Raw genomic sequence first — 19,876 nt, forward strand, 5'->3', positions numbered from 1 at the left:
TGATAAAGCAACATACAAAAACAAGTGATACACAATGCAACAATTGCTCACCAGCCAGTGATCAATAGCCCATCCCCGAGCAGCGATTCCCACCCCCTGACCAATTCCAGTTTATATACTGAGCATGATGTTATATTGTAGGGAATATCCCTTTGGCTGAGTCTGGGTCAGCTGTCCTGGCTTGTGCCCCCTCCCAGCTTCTTGCGCGCCTCCCTGCTGGCAGAGCATGGGAAGCTGAAAAGTCCTTGACTGAGTATAAGCACTACAACTATTCAGCAACAACTAAAACCATCAGTGTGTGTTATCAACATTCTTCCCATACTAAATCCAAAACACAGCTCTACACCAGCTATTAGGAAGAAAATTAACTCTCTCCCAGCCACAACCAGGACACCACAGAACACTTCAGGTGGATAATGGAAAAAAATGGCGAGGAAAGATTATCACTACATCATTCACCCAATGATGAAGAGATATTGGGTATTATCACAGAAATCAGCGCAGACTTGATTAGGGCCATATTTCTTGTCAACACTTTCCCCAGACTAACATATCAGTTCCAACAATCTTAGTTAAAACACAGATTTAAAGGAAATCAAATGAGAAAAGAGAACACATCCTTTAAAATCAGAATTTCTTCCCTCCCCACCCCATATTAGTGAGATTAGCACATGTTCAACCATTCATTTTTGAACCCCTCCTTTTTTGAAAGGAGTCGAAGTACAGGATAACTCTCTCAGAATTTTGAAAAAGTGTAAAATACTATGTTAAATTCAAATGTGATTTTCAAACCTGGAAAGCTATCTCAAAGCTACTTTATGTAATATGTTAACTAAGCAAACTTTTCTTACATTTAAACCAGCACCTGACTTTCTAAGCCTTCTGCCAGCTTGAGTGTAATTAGTAGCATTACAAGAAAACATAGAAAGCTCTAAAACATCCTCAGATTTTTACTCTGTAGTGTGTAATGTTCATGTAGGAAAAGCTAACCACGCCATTGCTTTTTCTGAACATACCAATTTGCAGGGGCACCGGGAATTCCACTGCCTGGTGCTGGAACAAACACTGCATTCCTCTCTTCTGTCAGTCCTACCCACTGCTCAACCAGACGGGCTTCTCGTTCTATATCATCCTCAGATTTTTCTACAGAGCAAGAGATTAGTAATATAGATGAGACACATTTTTTGTGGTATAGGGAATAAAGCACTTACAATAGGGATTTTAAGCTTCAGACCTTGTTTATTGCTGATCTTTTGAATCTGCTCATCCAAGTATTCTCTGCGTTTTATCAATGCATCAGACCACCTTTCTCGTACACAGTTTAAATCTTCTTCCTAACATGGAAAGAGAAAAAAAGTTATTAGGCTGCGTGGTTAAGATTAAAGGGCAGTGAATTTTGTGAAAATTTCATCAGAATTGGTACTAAACAGCTTGCATGATGCAGAAAACTTTTTCCTCGAATGACATGCACACCAATTAAGTACCTCATCACCCATGAGTGGAAGCTTATTTGCTTTCAAGTCTCAAATTCCAACAGGAGGAAAAGAATGTGACTGCCTTAGTTGCTGATCAGAATTACACACCACAGGCTAATTACTTATAGAAGTGGCAATCAAACTTTTTAACAGCATATGGACTAGCAAAAACAGGTATCATCAGTTGATCGTAAGTTCGCCTGAAGATTAGACAGGTCAGTACGCCCTCAAACCTGCACAAAATTCCATTGCTAGCAGCTGCTATCAGTGCAATTAAAAGATTTCTCATGCAAACAAAACCCGTCATGCAATCATGCTTTGTGGTATCACAGAAAATCCGGTTCGTTCTTCTCTGTGATAAGTCAGGAAGCGCATAAACAGCCCGCAAGAAGTTAGTACATAACAGATATCTTTGAGATTGCTGTAAAACCTAACACGTTATCTTAAGGAATGTCAGTATTCTCACCTAACTGGTTTTACTTCTGTAAAGCTGCCTACTAGAAATAAGACTTCCGTGTAGAGATCTGTACTGTGTTTTATTTTTTGAGGCATTTCCTCTTCTGCCCTTCATTGCCTTTTAAATGATTATTCTTCTGTTATGCTTTCTAAACTGTGACTGTCCTATATTTATTTATCACAGAAAAAGCCAGGCTCAAGGTTTGTTTTTGTGTAGATAAAAAAATTGCTTCACTGAAGCTTCTGTATTCCCCCCCCGCCCTCTCCCACTAGCATTTCAGAAAACTGCACAACTTAAAAGGTTACAATGTTTTCTTTAGAAAACAAATAAAACCCCTATGCTGTATAATTTGGTTGGGAAAGAGCCTGCAACTGCAGGTGGTTGTTCTTTTCCCTATGATAGTCACTGGGAATTGCTTTCATTCTAAAATACAGTTTCTAGGCTTTTATACACATAGCAATTCATGTAGCCAGTTAGGAGAGCTGACTGCCGAGTACTAGAGAAGAGAGCACAAGAGCACACTGCAAGAGTATAAAGTCAGGAGGTAAACTGAAACAGCAGTGTTGTATAGCCCAGGTAGCCTCTTAAATGCACAGCATATATATATACACGTATATTTCAAAGCCACTTTTGCTTGCTCCAGTAGGCTTGTTCATTTGAAAGTTGCTGGCTATTAGCATTAGCTGTGCCCCATGCCACAGGATTGACAGCAACAGCAGCAATACCTGGTAACTATCCATATCACCACCATCATCCTCCTCCTTCTGGTAGGAGAAAATAAATTTCGTAAAACACAAAAGAACATGCATTTCTCTAAAAAGAAACTCACAGAAATAACCCAAAACATGAATACAAACATTTCTGTCACAAAAAAACCTTGTAAAATGTTAAATTTACAACATTCAAATAACCAGTCTTATTAACAGGTAGAGGCAGATTTTTTTCATTACAGACTACAGCATCTGAGCTATGATTTGAGTATTAGTGAATATATTTATTAAAACAAATTATGACAGAATACAGTGCCAGAGAAAGGACTGAGCAAGCATATCACCAATCTTCAAGTTTTACAGTTTCACCCGTATTTAAGGCTCTAATTACTTGTGGTTCTGAATGCAACCCTTCTGACAAAAGGCACCTCTCTTCCCTGAGTGGCCCATTCTGCTTGTTCTTTGCAACTGCTATTAAAAGCATGCTTTATTTCAAATATGAATTTGTCCAGTGTCAGCTTAAAGTCATTTATACTTCTTCAGAACTTTTTCTGCTAAATGAAATAGCCCTTTCACATTCAGTAATGGCTATTTCTCATTTTGATCAAGTAACAGCTCAGTCCTTTTTGAAAAGATAAACAGTATCTTCACTATAGGACATTTTCTCTATCCCCCACCCCCGCCCTGCTTTTCCCCTCCTCAATTTTTACCATCCTTGTAAGGGAGGGAAACTAATGGAGCTAGGAATCTACCCTTAATCACCTCAACACACAAAGGTAAAACCGGTTTCAATATTGCTGCTGTCTTGTGTATACTCAAATATCACATTTGGCTCTTTATCAGTTACACACCAAGTTATAAGTAAAAAAAGAAGCAGATTTAGCACCATATGTTCACATTGTACATACTAGGCTCAAACACGTGTAAAACTGCAGAATTACATATCATGCATCAGTGTGCGTATCAAGGGACATATCAGGTCCCTTACGGAACTATGTTGGACTGGCTCTAGAACAGCAAAACAAAACAAAACAAAAATCAACACATGAAAAAGTAACTGTCTTACCTGGTAGCTGTCCAAGCCCCTTTGCAGCTTGGTTGATCTGGCAGTCACACCACCTATAGAGACTGAAAGAATTGCTTCTACCATGAGAGGCAACGTTCCCGAATGTTGTACGGGTTTCACTGTCACCTGAACTCTGCGAGAATGACCCTGAACAGGTAATTGAGAGATAGAAAGAAAGAAGGAAAAAGAGGGAGAGAGAAAAATAGAGAGAAACTAAGAATAAAATTAAGAATCAATTTGAGCATGAATAAGACGACAGGGAAAAGATAAGTACCTGCCTAAGCTGGAAAATCCCCCCTGTGTTTACATCTTTTGCCTGATGGAGTTCAACTGCAGTATATTCTCCCATCTCATTCAATTCTTGTATGGAAATCCACATTTCTATTCTTCGAGTTACTTCATTCCACCTAAAAAGACATCCCCCCAAAAAATCTAACAGTTGCCTCACCAAAGTATATTTTGTGCACCACAAATACTAGAAAGCTTTAGAAAGCTGATGGAAACATTCATGTGTAATTTAATTGTACCTGTCTCTCAGTGTCCTAGTTTTAGCATGAAGAGAATCAACTTCCCAGACAGAACTGCCATTGCCAGTACATCTGTGACCCCACACCTCAATAGCAAGAGCTCCTTCTGAAATGAACTCCAAAAACTCCTCTGTGACATTCACCACATAGTCCTGGCAATGAGAAAAACAAATCATATCCAATCAAATGAAATAATTCTACCTCCTCAACTAGTTTCTAAGGACACACCAAACAACTAACTACCTGCACGCTAAAACCCTATGGTTTGGACCATAAAGCTTGACTCAGGTCAAGAAAGTTGTGAAACATCTCATCTCAGCAATTCCTGCTTCTGCAAACTGCATTTCATGCTTTGAAGATCTCCATAAAAACAATTTCATAGCTCCAATGATCTTTAAGTTGCTGAGCTTACCAAACAAGTATATAATAAGATGTCATTATATAAACTAGTTTCTTCCACGCATTAAAGATGACATCTGAATTTAAGAGACCAATAATTGAAAGTTTCTTTTTTTTTTTCATTTTGCTGTATTTCAAAGAGGTGATGAAATGAAATATTATGGCATTCTAAAGTATAGTCAAAAGTCATTAGTTATATGACTTGATTCCTTCCTTCTTCCCCCAGTGAAACAAAGGCTCAAATTCTAAATAGCTTCTATCTCAAACATACCATCCTCCTGGTAACACTATTTTGTAATAAAAATAGTTACCTTGCAATGAGAGAAGGTCACCGTAAAATGAGCATCCTTGCTCTGAGGTGAAGGCACATCTGGATCTACCACTGGTGCCGCTACTGTTGACTCACATTGATCCCAAAATGTATATTGACAAAAGACAAAATTGGAGAGATTAGGTGGCAGTCCGGTTGCTTCTTTTATTTTTACCTGAGGAAACAAAACAGATGTTCTCATAAATATGATTGTTTCTTCTTCAGCTCTAAGTTGAAGAAGAAAAAACTAAGTATTTAATCCAAAGTACCAACAGGCAAGAAGAATTTTTAAAGGACACCTGCAATTACTTTCTAAGGATGTTCCTATCTAGGAAATCCACATTTTGCATACACAGAAACACAGATGCAAGGAAAGCAGTTACATGCACCTAACTAGCCCACCCATGTACATGTTTTCTTTGTGGAAGTTGATATGCTCAAGTGGAGAATGAACCTCTTCTTCATGGAAAAAATGAAACCCAGACACCACTCATAATTATAACCCTAGATAATGAAACAAACCATAGGAGATGGTTACACAGAAAAACTTTCCCCTTCTGTGTGTGCCAAGAAGGACAGTCCTTATAATGTCAGTATTTATGATGTAGACCTGCATATACTTGAAACTAATGGAAATTAATTCACAGCCACTGGCAGCCACAGCCAGTTAGACTGACCTACACTGAACCGGAACAGCAAAAGTCTCTCTTTTCGCTGTAGATAATTTTAAGTGAGCAACAGCCTACATAGCTTAGTACTTTACACCAGACCAACTACATAGTTACAAAGGCCTGAAACTGTTAACTTCATCATGTGTTCTCACTTACCCTGCAGGAGAGCTTTTTTGCTCTATGAATAATTTCTCCATTGTTATCCATGACTTCCATACTCCCACTCTCACTGGAGTTCTCAGATGAGTCGTCTCCTTCTACTACACGTTCTGGGACAGACCCAGTGACTCGCATTACTTCAACATGCAACCGTCCTGCAACCTAAGGCAAGACAAATACTAAGAACCTGTGCACAAGGGACTTAAAGACATTAAGATGGTAAATATCTAACTCTAGGAGGTGCGCAGGAACAGAACTGAACAGCTCTCAACCACCAAATGAAAAGCAACAGTGTCAAAAAAGAGGAGAAAGGAATACAAAAATTAATTATTTGTATACAGAACTACTGACCTTTTTAATTCACACACAACAGAAAAGGCAGAAAGTGTCATGACTGTACATCAGAACCTTAATATCCTGGGTTTTGCTCAGTTACCTACATTGACACTAAGCATTTTATTCTACTAATTTCATAGCTGGGCGATTGTAAACAATTAAACAGAAAACATACATAGCTCTTTGCAAAACACTTGTTCACTGGGAAACAAGACACTAAGCATCATTTGCTTGTTAAAAATTCGGTGGAGATGAAGGCTCCCAGCAGGGAGCCACGCTGCCCCCGCAGGGAGGGGCGCAGAGGTGTGCGCCCAGCCCGCCATACGTCAGGGCGCCGTTTGGCTTTACCTCCCCCTGCTGGCTGATGATGGGCACGGCATACTGCAGCTTAACGTCCGAGAACAGGCACTCCAAAAACACGTTTGCGACGCCAATTAAGTTGTGATTCTCTTGCGCTTCGTAAAAAGGATCACCTCTTTTGCCAATGAGCTTCCTTATCTGTGTTGAAGATCGCAAAAGTTATGTCAAAAACTGTAAGCGTGGGAACACAGAATCAAATAACCCCGTAATACGAGATCACGGCACAAAAATTAAGTCACTGCCAATCTTTTCTGTTCCTTCCCGTTACACAAGTAGAAAGAGACTAGAAGCACATCATAAATCTGAAATGAAATCTTTGAGGTAAGACATTATACATCCTTTCTTTACTATGGGATATAGTAATACAATGACCTACATTTTTTAGTGATGTCAAGACAAAGTAAATTTTACCATGAGTAAGCACAATAGCCATTGATTTCAAGAAGTGTCACCTTACTTTTCTGCTCTTAAATGAGAGGACAAATCATCCTCAGGTTGAGTAGCTGGCCTGGCTGCTGGGTACCACTACAAGGGCAAAGGGAAGGTGCAGAATGACTCCCACCTAAGCCTTACAAGTGTTCTTATGACTCCCACAGAGCTGAGATCACATCTGCAGCATTTTCTATGCGAGTATCCTATATACAGCCACAAAGAATTCATGCAGATTCCCAGCATGATATGCTCTCCTCAGCGGACCTGTTAGCTCCTTCCCTTCTCCTCTTTCGTCTTCAAAACATGCATTTGACCTACATGTTTCTATGTAGCACATAGAATACATCATGCATTATGGATGACATAGGCAATGGCAAGGACAATCCTGGCTCAAGCAGACATAATATAGTCAAAGGATGTGCCATCAGTTCTTACTAAACTCAGCAGCAAAATCATCGTTGTCTTCAATGGGCACAGATGAAGTGCTTGACGTCCCCTATGCTATGACTTTAGAGATTCCCAATGTCCCATCCAAGACACATGATAAAGGCACAACAGCTGATGAAACATATTTGAGGATGATTCATCACACAAGTAACTTAGGTGCTCCTTATCAGCCACAAGACAGCAAGATATACTTCCTATGCACTTCTACCTGGATACTTAGAGGACATCATCTGAAATACCAAATCTCATGTCTATCTCTTGTCAGTAAACAAGCAAGCTTCTGACAAGGCTCACGCTTATTTGCCAAGGCTGACATACTACTAAAATTCTCAGGAAGCACCACTTAGTTTTGATAGACACTGATATAGACTAAGTATCTTCAATTGATTTCTTCACTGCTATAAGGTTGGGAGATATACAATGAAATTACAGAATATTTCACATTTTAAGATCAAGTTCTACTTCAGTAATATGTTCTCCACCTTGAGTGTATCTAAGCAGCATCCTTGCTAGCTTTGATACCAACCACAGTTTAATAATTTTATTTCTAATGCAGCTTGCTGCTTCCATTCAGAGCTGGTACCTATCTGCATGGCACCTATATTATGCCAGGTAAACTCTTAGTGGTATCATGAGTCACTACATCAGCACACTTGTATCTAAGAATGTAAGTGAGCATAGGACATACCTGTGTTTTATTACGCATGGGCATTTTGAATATTTAGTATTATTCATAGTTGCCCTTTCTTCTTTTTTTAAAAATACAATACCCTACCCTTTCATATACAAAATCATTGCACTTTATCTGTACAACATATCAAAAGGGGTTACAAGAAGACAAACTCAATCTCTGATCCCTTTCAGAAAATATATACAATACCTCAGGAATTTTCTCCTTCCACTCTTGATAGAGGTCTCTCATGTCAATCAATTTGTTCTCTAGTTTCTCAATAGTCCACACTTGAGTACCTTTTCCTTTTCTTCTCACTTGAATAGCAGGCTCACTTACTATTGCACCCCTCTAAATCAGAGGAAAAAAATAATTACTGTGGGAAAGGTGTATGTAAGTAGTTTAACTCTTCAGTCAAACTGCATTCTGAAAAAGGAATAAAATATAGAACATGCAGAATGAATAAAAAAGGAATAAAATACAGAACATACTCTGCATGCCGGCCACACTATCTTCTCCTTCTCAAATACAGCATAGTCTATGCATCTCTGAGGCTCCAGACCTCTTTGTCCTTCTTGGACAACTACCATTTTCACACAGGAACATTAACACTCTCAGTCAAATCACTTATGAGAAGGACATTATGCTAACTGCTATCCTTATATTTACAATATTGCCATATTGTAGCGGCACTACAACTAGAAAATCCTTAATACAAAAGTTGTAGGCATCTGTAACAAAAACGGGCAATTTTTGCAAACATAACTAAAATGCAGGTTTTACAGCAATAGAACACAAACGTCTATTCACAAACTGCACGTGCATATGGCGATCATACACTTGAAAGTTCAGCAAGAGCCATACTTAACGCTATGTACCCATCCATTACTTATAATTATTCACTTTCAATATATTAAAGTCAGGTAGCATCCATATTTTGCCTACACATAATCTAACAAAAGTAACATTTTATGGCCTGAAGTTAGATGAACATTATATACATCTACATATTTTAGATTAGCCATAAAACTATGTTTTCCAGCATTCTCTGCTGTCGTTACCTTTTTGTTGGCACTGAGGTTTTCAGCAGGGATCTGAAGTGTTACTTGATAATCTGTCAGCTTACTCATTTCTTCTGCTAAGAAGTTTGCTTCTCTCACCAGTGTATTTGCCTTTACTATCTGCTCTCGAAGTTTAGCCAGGCTCTGTCGAAACAATTCATCCCTGTGGTGCAGTAGGTAACATGAAAAATACACAGAAACCTATTTCTATTATTGGAAAGCTGCAAATAGAGGTGCTAACAAAGACTATTCTGAAACAAGTTTAAGAATAAATGCTGTATAGAACTGTGTCAGACCACTTTATTGAGGAAAAGCAGTGATCGCCTATTAAACAGACACATTACTGTTGAGATAAGTCTAGCACAGTAATGCCCAAATAAAAGGGCACAGTACTATGGGAGCTGTTACAGTGATGATTTGCTAAAAGCCCTAGGGACAGTCCTAATTTTCAAGAAATGAAATAATTGCAGCTGTCTTTGTCTTTAATCTGGAGTCCTGTTCCACAGAAACTACCAGTCCCAACATGTGGGACTTCATCTTGATAAAACCCGCTTTTCCTCAGACTGTGATGTTAGAACCTGCAATCACTGCAGGCCACAGCTTTACATCACAGCTAGAGCTCTGCAGTGCTACAGACCCCCAGATCTCCCTCCATATACTTAAGCCATCTCAAGTGTACACATTAAAAAAAAAACAAACAACAAACAAACAAACAAAAAACCTCAAGTCCTATATACCTGAAGTATCTTTTAAGTAACAGATGAACAAGGGCATGTTAACGCTTGTGCACTCCATACAGTTAACAGTCTCTGGATAAATTCCAACAGGGTTTCTAAGGCCTGTCTGAACAAATCTGTTCTAACTTAACACCTGGCAAACCTGCTATGACACATAGAATATCTCCACCTGCAATACTAAGATACACTCTCATCTGGGATTCTCGTCTTTAATTTGCCTTTTAAAAGTATGAGGATTATCCTCTGAGCAAATGTGAAGTCCGCCTTTCTGCCTTTCTTTGTAATCCCAGCAGCACTTATTGCATCTCATCATCTTCATAAAACTCATGATCAAACTCCCTATTTCAGTGACCAGCATTCCCCTGTATGACTTTTTAGCTTTTCTATGGCAAGTCCTACTGAAATATAGTACATGTTGTGCACATACACTTCTCGTTTCTACAAAATACATTACATTATGGACAAGCATAGGAGGAACAAACAAACTAATGGGCCTCGCTGTGAATCCAGGCAAAGTTTGCCTATTTGCCTTTATTCAGATAAGCTTAGATCTTTTGTATGTCTTTATAGTACAAACCACAAACAACTGTTAATATGCCTTTCAATCCTCAGCAGAACTCTTGTGGAGTGGCTATCTTTTTTCAAAATATCCCAAAGAACAGCCTTGGGTAATTCAAATTGCACTCTGCTGGTTCCCTGATACCATACCAAAGTGGTAAACAACCAGCAGAGCTAGCAAGCAGCCCTGAATTTTAGTGCCTTTGCTCTAAGTTTGCAACAGTGGGGGTTTTGTTGGATCTTAAATAGCTGTTATCAGTGGATTTTTAGTCCACTTCCCCCATATCTGCTCGTGGCATTGTATGGAAAATTCCTTTGCTTCTCCCTCTTGCTTCTGTTATCCAGGCCATCAAGATTAAATGAGCAATTCCAGACCATGGGAGTGATGCATTCCACAGACAGCTATAATTTTGGATTCACCCAGAAAATGAAGGTAGAGTTAAGAATTACTCATTAAACAGTACTTAATACTGAGAGTGCATTACACCTGTAACCACTGTGAGACAGCTGCCTAGCTTGAGAAACAGAAGGCAGCTTTGATCTGTAAGTGCTGCAAGAGCCACAGGATTCAGCTACAGACAGTCCCTTCCTTGATCCGGGAAACCAGTATCTGGCGAGCTTTTCGGGGAGGCTCCCACACCAATCTTTTCTTAGCTAGATTCCCGAGAAAGGAATGGTTTAAGACTATAAGGAGGACTTATGAGTAACTCAAACAATTATTATGGGTAGTTCTCATTACAGTTGTGTTTTTCTGTATATAGCTGTACCAGCATCCTTCCAGAAACTTAAGCCAAAAAAAAACCCAACCTTTTCAGATTGGGTTTCTTAATTCTTACTACACAAAACATACAACAAGCTCCATCAGAATATTAATCAAAGTAAATACCCACTGAACATGAAATCCTGAAACAACTGTTCAAGCCAAACACTAGGGAAACTTGTATCTGACATTCACAAGGTGTCATTACAAGCCTCTGGGATTCCTAATGTCAGATACAGAACATGCTGAACTAAACCTTTGTTCCAGGACACCACCACCACCCCTCACCCTGACAAATTAAATCTGCTCAAAGTTGCAATGGGATAACTTTATGCCAATAGGTTTTAACACCAGGTCAGGTATCACCTATCCTTCCACAGCCAGCATAAAGCCAAAAAAAAAACCTGTGCAATGTGTTCTAGCTGATCTGACAGATACAACCACATGCCTACATCTGATACCTATCAAATACATTTTGCCGGCTGATCCGGTAGAGCTCAGCTTCATCTGCAATGGCAACAGAGCTACAGCTAAAACTGCACTGATAAAATCCTGTGCAATCCAGACATTTGGCTTTTTCACACATTCTTCACATCCAGTCTTCCTATTTTTTCCTGCAATTCTTGCCCTCTGGCCAGTTGGCTGGTAAACACCCTCTCAGCACCATGTTGCCATGCTTTTACAGCAGAAATCCCTCAAAGACTGTTTTCTGGTTTCTTATTTAAGAAGATTCAACCCCCCCCCCCCTTTTTTTTTAGAAGCCCAAAACCTCTTCTAGAACTATAAATAAATAAAAAAGTATACTTAAGAGGATCTTCTGGGGGACAGGAAACTGATAATTAGTTCTTTCAGAAAACCGCTTATTCAATGGCAGTACCACCAAAACATTATCAGACTCCTTACTGATCACTACAAAGAGCATTCATTCTCCCCTTTCTCACAATGCAGCAAAGTACAGTCTTCAAGCAGTTCAACAATTACATAGAGTAAAGCATTCACCCATGAAATCCAGAGAAAAAAATGCTTGTTCCAAGCACAGCTCTTCCTAAGAAACACCTAACAACTACTGAGAAGAGAAGGCTGGCGGAAGACTTCACCTTGATAGCACTCTAGATTCTCATTTTTTATGTCATGGTTGGTTAATTTTAAATTGATCAATTACAATTTTTTCTTCTCAGCTCTCAAGATGTTTTTTGTTACTCCCTTTTCCCTTCTGTTGCATCTTTTTAGAGGTATGGCTTCCTTTGCCAGTAAACCCAGTTCTCATACCTGCTGCTGAAGTGGGTTATCAATGATTTCTTGATGGCCTTGCTGTGCTTAAAGCAGTTCTGAACAGCAATGATTCCAACTAGCATGTTTCTCATTTTGCAGTCCTTCTGGAGCCCTAAAAGAGCCTGCAAATCCCAGCCATGACTCTGTAAATGTTTTACATTCAGTTCCCAATGATTCTGTTTTTAGCTCTTACAGGGGCAAACAATTATTTTAATTAAAGTTGAAACACAGCACTATGTCTCCCTATGCTTGCCATGGAAAACATTCTAGTCATTGCTGGTCAACAGTGTGTTGTTATCTGTTTAGGGTTTTTTCCCCAAAGCTGTGCAGAAATTACAAAACAAAACCTTGCACAAAAACTAAACCAAGATCTTTTACTTCCTAAACAGCACAAACATACTCTATTTGACTATTCTGCAGTTCTCAAACTCTTCTAAAGCTGGACTTACTTTTAGAAACACATACATACAACATTTAAGGACTCCCATTTTCTGTATTTTCAAATGGTTTTTAAATTGCAAAATACCATGCTCTCATTGTATACTCTTAACACACAATACTCCTTAGTGGACTCCTTAGTCTGAATTGACAAATTCACCTCTGTGCTACCCTTTTCTCTCTTTCCAGAACTAACTTAATAATTGCTAAACCAAACATTTCACAAGCATTTTTCTACTTAAAAAAAACAAAACAAACTATAATGTTGATCAACAAAAGCTAAATTCTTATTTCATTTGTCTGTTAAACCAAATAGGAAGATATTGTACACACATTACACACCAGAACCTAGTCCTAAATGAAATGCTAACGCTTTGGTGGAGGCAGATCTTGTACTGCACGTCAACTCCACAAAAAAAAAAAAAAAACAAAAAAACTGTCACCCTTTGTAGTTCTTACTAATTCCTTTGTTTTAACTCCTGTATTCTCACCTCTCTTCTGTCCAGAGATTTACTTTCTGCTGTGCAGTCTGAGCAGTATAGGAGAGTCTGTCACTGCCATGCTGATGCTGCCTTTCTGGAGAGAGCTGCTGTCGCAACAGCTCTAACTCACGTTCATACATCAGTCGCTGCTCCTCAAGAGCACTCCGCTTCTCTTCCAAGTACTGTTTCTCCAAGATCTGGACCACGTTTTGCACTGGGTCTAAAAAGAAAAAAGAAAAAAAAAAAGGGGGGGGGGGTGTGAAGAGAGAGAAAGAGAGGACAAAACACGGAAGTGAGAAAATGCTATTTCAGCATCACAGAACACTCATTATTTATTAGATAACAGCAATCAACATATCCCAGACTCTGCAAACACAAGATGGCCACTGCCCTCCAAAACAAAAGGCAAAATAATAAGTATTGCATTAAATAAATCCAAAAGAGAAAAAAAATAGAGCATGCAAAGGGTCTAGAACAATGGTTAAAACCCTCATCTACTGCATACGTCAATATTGTGAAATTGTAGTATGCTCCAGAATCCCAGTAGGGAAAAAAAAGACTATATGGAAAAGGGGACAAATTAATAAGAAGCAAATAAACCAAAACACAAAGGAAGATGATGTTAATCAGAGAAGGAAATTACTTAAGGAAGTAAAAGGCAATTTACTTTCTCCATTTTGGTAGAGAATGAAACATGTTCAAGAGCTGCAGATGAAAACTGAGACAAACAAATTATCTGACTAGTCACACACCACATTGCATCAATGTGCTTCACAGCACCGAAGCAGATAAAGTACACTCTGGAGGGGGCTTCTGCAGTTAGCTTTACAAACTACATTTTGTCTCAGTATCAACCCAGAATAAATATCCATTTGGATATTATATCCTTAAACAACAACTGCTTGTGTCAATCAGCTATGGTTAAACCTCAAAGAATGTTAAAAAAACATTTGTGTCTGTTTCTCTTCTCAGACAGAAACTGTGTCTATTCCTGGTTTTGGGTCCAATGCCAGACTGTGCCTCTGGAAGAGAAATTCAACAGAATAAGCTGTTCCTATATACTACCAGTATATATCTGCTTCGCATATACACATCTGAAAGCTTAAATACAGCAAAAAAGTGATTTGCAGAAGGACCAATCTAGATGAATATCTGAGTGACAGCACATCACCTAACACATTGCTGAGTCTGTACATCAGAAGGGGAAGGGAAAGGAGTTCCATAGTTGGAGTGGTGGATTATCAGGGGGAAGCAATACTGCAGCTCCAGGACATACCAGGATTTTCAAATTAAAAAATCTTCAGCTTTAAAATAATTGTTTATGATACCTCTTCCATTTTGCAAATATAAAAAAAAGAGCTGCTGTGATTTCTAAGGATGCCAGTCTGTCACACAGGAAGGAGAAAAATAAACCCAGATTTCATTACGCTGTCCCACTTCGGAACTAGAGGTATGCTTCTGAAAAAACTAAACAAAACAAAAAACACGTCGGTGTGATTTAGTTATGAACCATCTTGCCTTCACTACCAAAACCCAGTCCTTGTAAGATTTTGTACAAGCTCTCCTGACACTACAATGCTACATGGAATAAAATTCAGGTTACTATAGCATGCAATAGAGGATTCACATGAAAGGTTCTGTAGGGTTTTTATCACTAGTAGTGTATGTTGGTCACCATAACATGTACATACACTCTCCCTAAAAGCACATCCCCTGTATCTTCACAAACCAATGTAGCATTACTATGTTTAGTAATTGATAACAACTTAGTACTGAAACTACTAAAACTAATTTTGCTGAAGATAAACTAACTCACTGTCTGTGATTTTAACATACATGGCCACTGAAGCAAGTCACTTGATAAAGCAAATCCTTCCTATTATAAATGCCAGAGAAGGAAACAGGATCTCCAGGGTTCTGTTGTTACAATGGGTTTGTATTTGCCTTTCAGCATCCTTTTTTGAAATATTAAGACTGATGTAAAGCACATCTTTATTTTTAGCAGAAAACACACACTCCTACAAGTTCCTACTGCGGCCCTAGCCTTATCCGTGGAAGAAATCACTGGCTTCACACAAAGGCGTCATAAAATACCATCACAATGGTAATTATAAAGCACAAAGTTAAAAATCAGTCAGTATAAATGGCAACCAAATAGCAACACAGTGATGCATAAAAGTGTCTTAAAATAACCAGAAATATTACTTTTTAGTACAAGACATTCTCAGAAAGACAGTTAGCTATTTTTAGCTTTTAAATAGACAGTGCAACAAAAACAACTGACTGAACCAAGTTCTAATATTCTAGACTATAAACCAAGTTATTAATGTTGATCTGCATCATCATTATCCTCCTAACTCCTCCAGATAATACCAGAATTACCTTCACATGCATAGGTTTTACTCCATAAACCCTAGAACAGTTTTAGTTATGTGTAAGAATCGTTGAGAAATCAGGTATTACGCAGAAGACGAAGAGGAGGCATGGAAGAAATTAAAAGCCCTCTATTGTGTTTGCAAACACAGGAAATGAATCTAAGGCTGACTCATTAAGATGAGACTTTCCTAAACTGCTCAAAGACCAGCTCCAAGCTCAGGGAGCAGATTTCCTTAATAAAAGTGATCTTTTCAGCCACCTAGATTTACAGGATCACAACCACCACAGGATCAAATTATACCATGGAAAATATTTGGAACAAGATGCAAGAAACTAGTCTAAAAATTTTCAATTTCAACAAAATCCACTACTATTTGGGAAAGAAAAAAGGCGAGTTATGCTTGTATAGAAACGCAAAAGGTAAATTTATACTTTTAGAAAAGTTTTCAATTTGACTTTTGAAAGAACTTACACAGAAAACCCTGAGCCCTTCACAGTGAAAAAGCAAAATATGGTGTGAGTTATAAATCATCCAGTTAGAAGATGAACAGTCAGGTTTTTCACAATTGAAAAGAACTACAATAGTGTTTAAGTTAGATTTAAACACCACGTTCCAACATTTTTGATTTCTCATGCAAAGTCAAATTAATTAGGGAAGATGTTACCGAGTGCTTGCCAAACACACAGCAAATTCCATACAGTGTTAAAAGTCTCAAGTCCCAATCCTTCACATATTTATGTGACAAGTTCAATGGCCCTGAAAAGACCATTCATATGCAGTTAATCCTCTGCAAAATGTTAGAATATTAACATTGAACCAGAAGAATGTACTTTCTCCATAGGATGAACATAATTTATTACCTTGCTGCAACATCACTTAATTCACATCTGGAATCTGTTAATTCAGTAACAACAATGCTGAATAAATTTCCTTAAGATTTCATGTAGGTGCATTTTTCTAAACAAGCTAGAAGAATGTTATGACACAGGCTGCTTTACTAAGTTTCATCAAAAACCACACCCTGAGCTGTACCAGCTTTGTTTGCTTAAATGAGAGGCTGGGTAACCTAATCACATTGTTTACTTAACCACTGCACTGTATACAAGAATAAAGTAAACTTCTTTGTTGCATTCTGTGTTTGACCAGCATCACAAATTAGCAATACAAAGCTGATCTGACAGAATCCCACAAAGAAAGAGAACATGCTGAAGGGAGGAAAAAATCTGAATGTTTTCTTTACAGCTGTTTTCAAAGTTACACATTTTCCTCAGAGCTCCTCTGGAGCCAGATGCAGTATGTGACACTGTTGTACTGGTTACATGCGATAAAAACAAACGTGTTGGCACCCTGGAGAAGCTAGGCTATTTATTTAAAGAGGGTTACTGTTCTCAAATAGGTCGAGGGTGAAAAAACCCAAAACAAAGGAAAATCAAAAACTTTTGCTTTGGGCTATATCAAACCACTGATGTGAAAGAAAAATCACAAACTCATACATGCCTATAAAACAATAACATTTTTAAGATACGTCTTTATTCCCCCCCCAGGCTTCTCCAGAGAATATGGATAATAGAGTTAACCATGTTAAGTTATTTAGGTATTTTTTCTTAGCCATATTAATTTTTCATTTTAAGGAAGAATAAATAAATGTTATTGCAACAAAGCTGCTTTACTTCTTACCCAAAAAACTGGAAGCCTATCAGAAAAAACTGTATTTTATCTGTACCAATGAGAAGAATAGAATCTGGAAGTACTACCGGGCCTCAAATCAAAAGACCAGCCTATGATCCTCGCAGTCACTTGTTTTGTCAGGGTTTTATTATCACTTACTACTCCAACTTAGTTAAGCAATACCTATGTGGGAGGGAGCAGAAGAGACAAGAGGCAGAATAATTGGGTTATGATGCCTCTGAAACTGCTAACATTTGCTGTGCATTAGGGAGGAGAGAACTCGAACGAAACAGCAAGGTCTGTAACTGTTCTTGAGCAGAGACACACAAAACAACTGACCAAGACAAAAATTGGGCTGGACCACAATCAAAAAAGCCTACTGAACTAAAACGTAAAGACACTTGTGAGGAATCATTTCCATCAGCTAGATAACACCACATGGAAACTAAAAAATGTGACCCTCCCTTCAAAGAACACTGACTCATTGTAGACTGCTACAGTTTAGTCAAATCCCTGGTTAGTGACGAGCAGATCAAGCATCAATTAATGCTTTCAAATTTCTCCAGCAGTCTCATGCATGAGCCAATCGAGTTCAAAACCTTTGTCCCAGTTTTGGCACAGATACGGGATGGTTTGAGACCTTAAGACAGGCAACAGAATCTTCACAAGGGATGACAACACCGAAGACCACCAGGATGGCAGATTCATCTGAAATTCGTCTCCTGGTATGAGTGAACCATAATGAGAATATTTCTATCATCAAACAGTAATTCACATCAACTTAAATGACGTGACCCTGTAACTCACTCACACAAGAAATTCCATTAAAATCAAACTGTAAAAAAACCTGCAAACTATTGCTAGAGCATCAAGCATACAAAACTATCATGCTGCACTCAACAACAAAACAGAGCAACTTAAGGATAAAAAGGAGACCAAGAAAAAAGTAAATACTGTATTTCAACAAGTAAACCACAGCAAACAATGGAAATACTGCGAAGAACAGAGAACAGAAAGCAATGAAACACCATCTGCAATGTCTTCTCGGTTAGTGACCAAAAATCAAGGTATTTGCCACTCAAATTTTGTGTATTAAAAAACCTGTACAAAGCATTCAGTAGTTTACCAAGTTTTTCAGTATTTCTTCATACCATACTATATATCATGTGAACTATGACTTGCCTTCTGGAAACCATGAAAACACCATACTCTTTTATATATACCATACCATTGTTTTATATATACTGTATTTTATTATACTGTCCAAAGAAAGGTATCACAATAAGTTTTAACAAAGATTAAATAAAATATTGAGAGTGATCAAGCATTAAAAACCACGCTAGCTGACATCTGACTATTCATTTGTTATCATTTCAGTGTTTTTCTACTAAAGTTAAAATGATGTCGGTAATATTTGATAGAAAAGGAAGGATGAAACTAACTGAGCCATATCTGGAGCACCCTTTTGTCTGCAGTAACTTGCAAAAGCAAGAGGTTAATAGGACTTAAATGATGATTTGACATTTGATTACAACTCAGCTGCACTATAAAGGACAGCAGATGTACAGATAAAATTGTGTTTCAGGGCACAAACCAACTACTAATTTGTGTGTGTGTCTGTATTTATACCTAGCTGCATGTATATATTATATAGATTTTATATATATGCCTAACATTGTTTCTGTAGAGTATGTTTTTCTGAAAATGCTCCAAAGGCCCCATGAGCAAGCGTACAACTTGCTTTACCCAGAATTTAAGTTCCATGCTGAATTTGTTAGACAACCCAAAAGAACCAGCTGCCTTACCATTACTATTCAGTGTCTTCATAATAACTTCCATTTGTGCAAACTCATAGCTGTAGTCTGGTTCTGAAGAAGCTTCACTAGCTGCATCCAGATCATGTTCTCCTAACGAAGTTTCTTTCTCAAGGTCTTTCAGCCAGTCTCGTCGTTTCCTCTTTGGTAAATTGATTCTGTGTAAAAATTGAAATTAATTTTCTAAAAAGTTTATACAGAACAGTGGAAGAAAATAAAAAAGTAGGCTGAATGTAAAGAGGCTGGAATGTAAGTATCAACTATTACCTAAAAAAGTGGTTGTTTCCCCATAATATTCTATCCCCATGCCATAACTGAGTGACAGAACATACCAGCGCACCATTTACACAGGACCTGAAAGAAAAAAATGCAACTTCTGTGAAATCCTAAAAATAAAAAGGTTGAAAAGTAACTACAAGATCTACTGCATCTCCCATCGACAGACAGTGATTTGTATCATGTGATGCACAAATCAGCTAGGCTCTCATTAAAGAATCAACAGGAAAGTTACTGGTCTTATTTCTACCATCAGAATTAAACACAAAGCACCTTTCCCCTCCAGATTTGGCTGACACAACTCTTTAGTAAACACACAGACAAGGCTGCTTTTAGTTGCATAGTTTTCTTTAAATGCCCATTTCTCAAACTGGGTTACTGCGTGTTTCTTATAAACAGTCTGCAAACTGAGTT

The 19,876-nt window shown here is 38.1% G+C and overlaps 1 protein-coding gene across 1 annotated transcript in view; it reads right to left on the reverse strand.

The window, feature by feature from the left end:
* Positions 1-985: 985 nt before the first annotated feature.
* The window catches only part of KIF13A (kinesin family member 13A), a gene marked incomplete at both ends in the record, with an annotated part of 97,147 nt that continues 78,256 nt past the window's right edge, over positions 986-19,876 (reverse strand). Inside the window, 15 exons of the mRNA XM_081996461.1 lie at positions 986-1,143; positions 1,235-1,334; positions 2,658-2,696; positions 3,709-3,855; positions 3,983-4,115; positions 4,236-4,387; positions 4,946-5,119; positions 5,772-5,936; positions 6,459-6,608; positions 8,230-8,370; positions 9,081-9,243; positions 13,337-13,547; positions 17,972-18,094; positions 19,178-19,344; positions 19,454-19,540. Of these exons, the coding sequence (XP_081852587.1) occupies positions 986-1,143; positions 1,235-1,334; positions 2,658-2,696; positions 3,709-3,855; positions 3,983-4,115; positions 4,236-4,387; positions 4,946-5,119; positions 5,772-5,936; positions 6,459-6,608; positions 8,230-8,370; positions 9,081-9,243; positions 13,337-13,547; positions 17,972-18,094; positions 19,178-19,344; positions 19,454-19,540 (2,110 nt within the window). The remainder of the gene's footprint in view (positions 1,144-1,234; positions 1,335-2,657; positions 2,697-3,708; positions 3,856-3,982; positions 4,116-4,235; positions 4,388-4,945; positions 5,120-5,771; positions 5,937-6,458; positions 6,609-8,229; positions 8,371-9,080; positions 9,244-13,336; positions 13,548-17,971; positions 18,095-19,177; positions 19,345-19,453; positions 19,541-19,876) is intronic.

Source organism: Phaethon aethereus (genome assembly GCF_964289735.1).
Source record: "Phaethon aethereus genome assembly, chromosome: 2".
In the NCBI taxonomy this organism is placed as follows: domain Eukaryota; kingdom Metazoa; phylum Chordata; class Aves; order Phaethontiformes; family Phaethontidae; genus Phaethon; species Phaethon aethereus.